The following is a 7,491-nucleotide window of genomic DNA, read 5'->3' as shown; positions in this document are numbered from 1 at the left end:
TTTGAGATGAAGCCGGTTATGTTGCAGATGATTCAGACAACCGGACAGTTTGGTGGAAGGCGTGGCGAGGACCCGCACGCCCATCTTCGGAGTTTCATTGAAATCTGTAACACTTTTGTGCTCCCAAACATCTCTACTGAAGAAGTTTGACTAACGTTGTTCCCATTTTCGTTATGCGATCAAGCAAGGAAATGGGCCTATTCTCTCGAACCAGGGGAGATAACCTTGTGGTAACAAGTTGTAGAAAAGTTCATGAAGAAATACTTCCCTCCTACCGAGAATGCAAAAAGGAGAAAGTTGATTACAAATTTTGAACAAGAAATTGACGAATCGCTCAGCGATGCCTAGGCGAGGTTTAAGAGATTAGTACGAGATTGTCCGCACAATGGCTTACCTGACTGTCTCCAGATGGAGATATTTCATCACAGTTTGAACCCTGCATCGCAGACAGCTGCCAATGCGGCAGCAGTTGGAGGTCTGCTTGACAAAACTTATGATGAGGCTAAAAATATTCTTGATCACATATCAAAGAATCACGAAGATTGGAGAGAAAGCGATCAACGATTAAAAATTCGAGAAGGTGACGTAAATAATGGGGCCATCACATCTCTACAAAATCAAATTAATGCAATGATTAATCTATTATAGGGCAGCACAATCAATAGCCTGAGAACGCAAAGAGGGCAAGTCAACGCAATTGATCAGACAAGCACGAGTTGTGCCACGTGTGGAGAATCACATCCGATGGAAGAATGTCCGAGGAACCCGCAATCAGTATACTTCGTAAAGAACAATCCTTTCTCTAACACATACAACCCCGGGTGGAGAAACCACCCCAATTTCACTTGGAAAAATACCCAACAACAAAATTATCAACCTATGGCACAAAAAGAAGGGCCGCAAGGATTTTTCTAGCGAACGAACAGTCAACCGCAACATCAAGCAAGTAGCTCGCAAGCACCGCCATATTCCTCTCTAGAGAGCCTATTAAAGCAGTATATTGAGAAGAATGAAACGGTCCTCCAGAACCAGGCAACTTCTATCCGCAATCTGGAGATCCAAATAGGATAGATTGCGGGAGAGCTTAAAAGTAGACCACAAGGGACGTTATCGAGCTCAACTGAGCTCCTCGCAACCCGGGGAACACAGGAAAGGAGCAATGTCAAGTCGTGACCTTGCGAAGTGGAAAGACAATAGCGAAAGAGAAGAATGAGCCAAGTCAGACTAATCCAGTTGCGATGGAATCCAAGACCTCGTTGACCAAAATAAACCGAAGAATATAAGATGATGGAACCAAAAGTTGCGTCCACCTCCAAGCCTATAGAACACGGAACCGTGAAGATACATCCGCCACCATTCCTGCAAAGACTTAAGAAAAAGCAAAATGATGAACTGTAGTATCATCGCTTCATGGAAATTTTAAAACAGGTACACATCAACATCCCTTTCACAGAAGCGATAGAACAAATGCCAAAATATGCTAAGTTTTTTAAGGACGTGGTGTCAAAGAAAAGGAGCACAGGAAAGTTCGTAACAGTGGTGTTAACGCAAAAGTCAAACACCATAATTCCACTGAAGATGCGTAACCTCGGAAGTTTCATAATACTCTGCTCAATTGACGAAATATATATCGGTCAAGCGCTTTGTGACCTTGGGGCCAGTATAAATTTAATGCCCCTTTCAATTTTCAAACAGTTGAATGTGGGGTAGCTGACGCCCACGACAGTGACTCTCCAGCTGGCAGACAGGTCCTTAGTTCACCTAGAAGGAAAGTTGAAGGATATCCTAGTCTCAATTGATAAATTCATTCTACCGACAGACTTTATCATTCTCGACTACGAAGCAGACAAAGATGTGCCCATCATATTGGGACGACCATTTTTATCTACTGGTCGCGCTCAAATTGATGTGTACAAGAGAGAGATCACAATGAGTGTAAATGGGAAGAAGCTCAGGTTTAACATCATTAAAGCCATGAAGTATCCAGAAGATGAAGACCTATCCAATTCTGATAATGAACATAGTTGTAATAAAGAAGAGGAGTCTGAAGATGAAGATGAAAGAGATGATGCAACTACATCCGTAGAAACCTACAATGTGATCATGGAAACAACAAACAAAGAAGAAAAATTGACATTGAATGAAGAGAGAAAAGCACAAAAACCTTCCTTGGAACAACCACCTGCCGTGGAATTAAAAACTCTACCAAGTCATCTAAAGTACATTTTCCTGGCGCAAAATGAAACTTTGTCAGTGATAATTTCCTCTGCGCCACAAAAAGAACAAAAAAATGCACTGCTTAGCATCCTGAAGAAGTACATAAAAGCAATCGGGTGGACGCTAGCAGATATAAGAGGAATCAGCCCAACATACTGCATGCACAGGATACGTCTCGAAGAAAACCAAAAAGGGTCTATCGAACCTCAATGCAAACTAAACCCTGCGATGAAAGAGGTTGTGAAAAAGAAGATAATTAAATGGTTGGACGCAGGCATCATATACCCAATCGCCGATAGCACATGGGTCAGCCTCGTGCAATGCGTGCCCAATAAGGGAGGAATGACGGTAGTCCCAAACGCAAACAATGAGTTAATACCAATGAGAACCGTCACTGGCTGACGGATCTGCATGGACTACTGCAAGCTCAGTGCGGTAACAAAGAAGGACCATTTCCCCTTGCCTTTTATTGACCAGATGCTAGACCGCCTAACAGGAAATGATTACTTTTGTTTTCTGGATGGGTATGTGGGCTACAACCAAATAATAATCGCTCCTGAAGACCAAGAAAAAACCACATTCACTTGTCCATGCGGAACGTTTGCTTTTCGTTGCATACCGTTCGGATTATGTAATGCGCCGAGCACGTTTCAGAGGTGTATGATGGCTATCTTTTCTGAGTATCTCGAGGATTCAGTGGAAATTTTTATGGACAACTTCTCGGTTTATGGGCAAATGTATGAAGTCTGTCTGAACAACTTGGAGAAGATATTAAGGAGATGTGAAGAGACAAATCTTGTGCTGAATTGGGAGAGGTGCCACTTCATGGTGAATGAAGGTATTGTGCTTAAGCACAAGGTTTCCAAGGAAGGGCTGGAGGTGGATAAAGCGAAAATTAAGGCCATTGAAAAGCTTCCACCTCTAGCAAATGTGAAGGTTGTCAGAAGTTTCCTTAGATATGCAGGATTTTACCGTTGTTTTATGAAGGACTTTTCGAAGATTGCTCGACCATTGAGTGTGTTGTTAAAGGCTGACATAACGTTTGACTTTGATTCACAATGCCTCAACACATTCAAAATACTGAAGAACGCATTGATAATCGCACCTGTGTTGATCGCATCGGACTAGACAAAGCCATTTTAGCTTATGTGTAATGCTAGCGGTTATGCGATGGGGGCAGTGCTAGCACAGAAGAAAAAAATAATGTTACACCATATTGCATATGCGAGTAGAACATTGAACCCTGCCCAAGCAAATTACACTACAACTGAGAAAGAGCTTCTTGCGATGATCTTTGCGTTGGAAAAATTTAGAGCTTACTTGCTAGGATCCAAAGTGATAGTTCACACCGACCACTCAAAAATAAAATATTTAATGACCAAGAAAGATGCAAAGCCGAGGTTAATTCGATGGGTTCTCCTCCTCCAAGAATTCAACATGGAAATCATTGACCGCAAGAGGACGGAGAACCAGGTTGCGGACCACCAATCAAGATTAGAGAATCCGGAAGTAGACCGCAACAAGTCGGAGGTGAATGCATCCTTTCCAGATGAGCAGCTGTTCAAACTTGAAGAATTACCATGGTACACAGATGTTGTCAATTACCTGGTCTGTGAGCAATTTCTAGAAAATTATACAGCCCACCAAAAGAGGCGGCTTATTCATGAATGTAAATCCTACTATTGGGACGAGCCGAATCTTTACAAGAGGGGGTTAGACCAGATCTTGCGTCTATGTGTACCAGAGACTGCTTATCAGCGCATATTGTCCCAATGCTATGACTCGTTGTATGGTGGACACTTTGGAGGTCAACGTACAGTAGCAAAAGTGTTACAAAGTGGGTATTTTTGGCTAACTCTATTCAAGGATGCATGAGATTATTCTATGAGATGCAACAAGTGCCAACGCAAGGGAAACATTTCATGAAAGAATGCGATGCCAATGAATATTAAATTAGAATTGGAATTCTTCGACGTGTGGAGCATAGTCTCTTCCCCTCTACTGTTATTGAATTTGATTGTGCTGAGTTGGTGGATTGCATTAACCACGAGGGTTATGATTTGTCCTAGCTTGTTGGTGGAAGAGATTATCCACCTATCTAAGGCTCTCCATGTTGAGTCCTTCGTTTAGCGTTAGAGATCGGTGAATGGCGTAACTCACTTCTGCTAGTGCGATAGTTTATGTCAAAAAATTTTAGAATCTTTTTTTGGTAAATTGATAGGATTTAGGGTTTAGGGTTATTTGTAAATTTACTAGGATGTTTTCTTCTTTTTGGTTCTCCTAAATTTCTGTGAGAAGAACTTGGGTTATTTGGTATTCTGCCGTGTTTGTTCTAAATAAAATAAAATAAAACATTAATGCTACTTTAATTATCAACCAATTATTTACACAAAGAATATGTACAAACTTTTGAAGTATACAATCCAATTTCAATCAACTCTACTATTATATGCACTTAAAAGAAATAAAGTTTTGTGGCAAAGAAAAAAAAAAGAAAGAAAAACCTAATGTTGTGGATAAGCTGATCGCAGACTCGAAGGCAAACAAGAAGAATTCCGCCATGTCCGACCATGAAGCTTCAGAATCTCTTTAGCTTTCTCTTTCGCTTTCACTCCGGCGCCGACCACTTGAAGCAGAAAACAAAGCTTCGTCACAACTCCGAGCCGCACCATTTCCTGGAGAACGCTTTGGCTCGCCGAGAATCTCGCAACGGAGCACAATATCCCAACCGCCTTCTCACTTCCAAGCGACGAAACTCTCAGAATCTTCTTCGACACGACGGCGATCCCCGCCGCGTGATTCAACAGCCCCGCTCTGCCATCAGCGCAGCCACAGAGCAGATCAAGCACCACAAGAATCATCTCGTTCAATCGCTTCTCCGATGAATCAAGATCGAGGAGGAGATCGACCAGAACCGGAACCGCGCCGGCTTCAACCGCCTTTACTCTGTTTCTGATACTCGAACAGACACCGATTAGCAATTTCAACGCCGATTTCGAGGCTTGTTTGGAGATCTGATCTTTAAGTATTTGGACGATTTCGATGAAGAAATCGGTGGTGAGATTGAGGATTTGAATCTGATCTGCAACTTCGAACATTGAATTGAGAAGCATTATTGAATATGCTCGAGAGGAGTAGCTTCGATTTTGTAAGATTTTGGTTAAGGTGGAGATGAAGATGCCGCCATTGTTGGAGAGGAGAAATTTCAGAGAGGATTCGGAGATTTGGAGTTTGTAAAGAATGCTCAAAGCTTCATCCCCTAAATTTGCCGACATGTCGTCAAACGCGTAATCTGCGTCATTACATAACCAACATTAAATTATCAACTTATATTATACATTATATTACACATTTATAATGAAGGGATAATGTTTAAAGTTCAAACTTTTGCTTTATTATTATTATTGAAAAAAAGAAAAAAAGAAAAAAACTATGCTTAAAAGTTAAAAAGGAAATAATATTACATTTTATCACTAGATTTTGAGCTAAATTTTTATTTAATCTCTAAATTTTAAAATGTTATACTTTTATCCTTCATATCTAAGTTTTGAATTTTATTTTCATTTGGTTCTTAAAATTCGAAGTTAGATTTACACTTTTAACTTTGATTCTTAGACTTTAAATGAGTATTAAATTCTTATTAATTAATTTTTTTAAAAAATAAATTAATTATAATCAAACTATTTTTCGACATTGAAAGTTTAATAATATATTAGACACCTTTTAAAGTTGACAAATTTATTAACAAAATAGGTTTAAGAAACTTTCAATTCACTTTTTAAAGTTTAAAACTAAAAGTTATAAATTAGATTTTAAAATTTTAAATTTTAGGTTAGTTGTTTCACAATTTTGTTTAAAACTGTTTTAATCTTTATTAAGGAATATTTCACTAATTCTTACTTAAATTCTGAAAATAAAAGCACATATTTTAGGCTCGACAATAATTTAATTTATGTTTTTTTTTCTTTAAAATTAGGGTTTTTTCTGCAATTTCTTAACTATACTTTTATTCCTCTTAAATAAATAAATAAATTCAAATTCTTATCGAATTCTAAAAATTAATTTTTTTTAAAATTTTCTTAGATTAATCTTGGCATATTAAAAATAGATAACTAGTATTTATAAATTTAATTTTCGAAAACTAAAAATAAAAAATTGAATATAAATAAGCTCTTAAAAATAAAAAGTAATTTTTTTAAAAAAATAGTTTTCAAATTTAACTTGAAAACGCTCCTAAAAAGTAAATAAAAAAGGGGAAAAAAAAACTAGAGGAGAGTTTTGTATAGTACCTTCCAAGCCAGACTCCACGTTGGTTGTAGAACTACAAACAAGCCCAGCCAAGAACTCCACAACTCCAGCAGCTTCCATGCAACGTTTATTAGTTTCATTCGCCGCAGCAATAGATCGAAGACGACGAAGACAATTCTGTTGAGAGAATGGAGATAACTTAGCATCAGCGAGAATCCGAACGACTTGCTTTCGGTCGACTGGGGGCTTCGGCGTCGGTATCCTCTCAACACCGCTTGTAGCATTGGCGGTGCACCAAGCTTGAATGACTCGTCTTAAAGTATGGTTGGGAGTGATATCGAAGTCTAACAAAACGACCTTCGAGACAGGACATGTCTTATGTTTGTCAGAAAACAACCATTTCTCGATGTTTTCACGATCGTAGGTTATGCCGGAGGCGATCGTGACGGGGTCTTTCATGATTTGCAAAGAGATGGGACAGAGAAAGAAGGGAGGAGGGTCAATTACTTCTTGATCTAATTCTGCCATGACGGTCGAGAGAGAAAGGAAGAAAATGGTTGGAGAGATGAGAGAAAGAGTTGTTGTGAAGTTGTAAAAATATAGGTTTGAATTGAAGAGAGGATCTTGGCTTTGGTTGTTTAATTTATATTCTTGTCCCAATTGGGTTGGCCATTCAAAGAAAGAGAGAAAGTCAAACTTGGAAAAACAAACATATGACAGAGAGAAGACTTTTCTTTTTAGTTTTGAATATGAAAAAAAATGGTATTGCGGCTCAAAGTTATCTACATCGCCAAAGAGTTATAGCCTATGTTTTTGGTCAAAATATAACGTTAGATACATATGACAAATCACGTGATGATATTACATATAAATCGAAAAATTTCAAGTACTACAATTATGTCATACTCTATATGTTCACACTAAAAATTTATCTTTATACATATTAATAGATCCTACATTATTTTTAAAATCATATTGACATGAATAATAATGAATGGAATACGTAGTATATAATTTTTTCTATAT

The 7,491-nt window shown here is 38.4% G+C and overlaps 1 protein-coding gene and 1 non-coding gene across 2 annotated transcripts; both read right to left on the bottom strand.

The window, feature by feature from the left end:
* Window positions 1–285: 285 nt before the first annotated feature.
* LOC120074806 (small nucleolar RNA R71) lies at window positions 286–392 on the bottom strand. The gene has a single exon (XR_005481088.1). It is a non-coding gene; the product is annotated as a small nucleolar RNA R71 (small nucleolar RNA).
* Window positions 393–4,559: 4,167 nt separating this feature from the next.
* On the bottom strand, window positions 4,560–7,080 carry LOC120073924 (E3 ubiquitin-protein ligase PUB22-like). Its single transcript, XM_039026844.2, has 2 exons — window positions 6,507–7,080; window positions 4,560–5,509 (listed from the first exon to the last, which is right to left on the bottom strand). The coding sequence occupies exons 1-2, from the start codon at window positions 6,991–6,993 to the stop codon at window positions 4,722–4,724; spliced, it is 1,275 nt and encodes a 424-aa protein (XP_038882772.1). The 5' UTR covers window positions 6,994–7,080; the 3' UTR covers window positions 4,560–4,721.
* Window positions 7,081–7,491: the final 411 nt, after the last annotated feature.

Source organism: Benincasa hispida, chromosome 3 (genome assembly GCF_027475165.1).
Source record: "Benincasa hispida cultivar pf3 chromosome 3, pf3_genome.v1.1, whole genome shotgun sequence".
Classification (NCBI taxonomy): Eukaryota; Viridiplantae; Streptophyta; class Magnoliopsida; order Cucurbitales; family Cucurbitaceae; genus Benincasa; species Benincasa hispida.
Note: the sequence above shows the minus strand (reverse complement) of the source record. Positions and strands in the feature narration are given on the sequence as shown.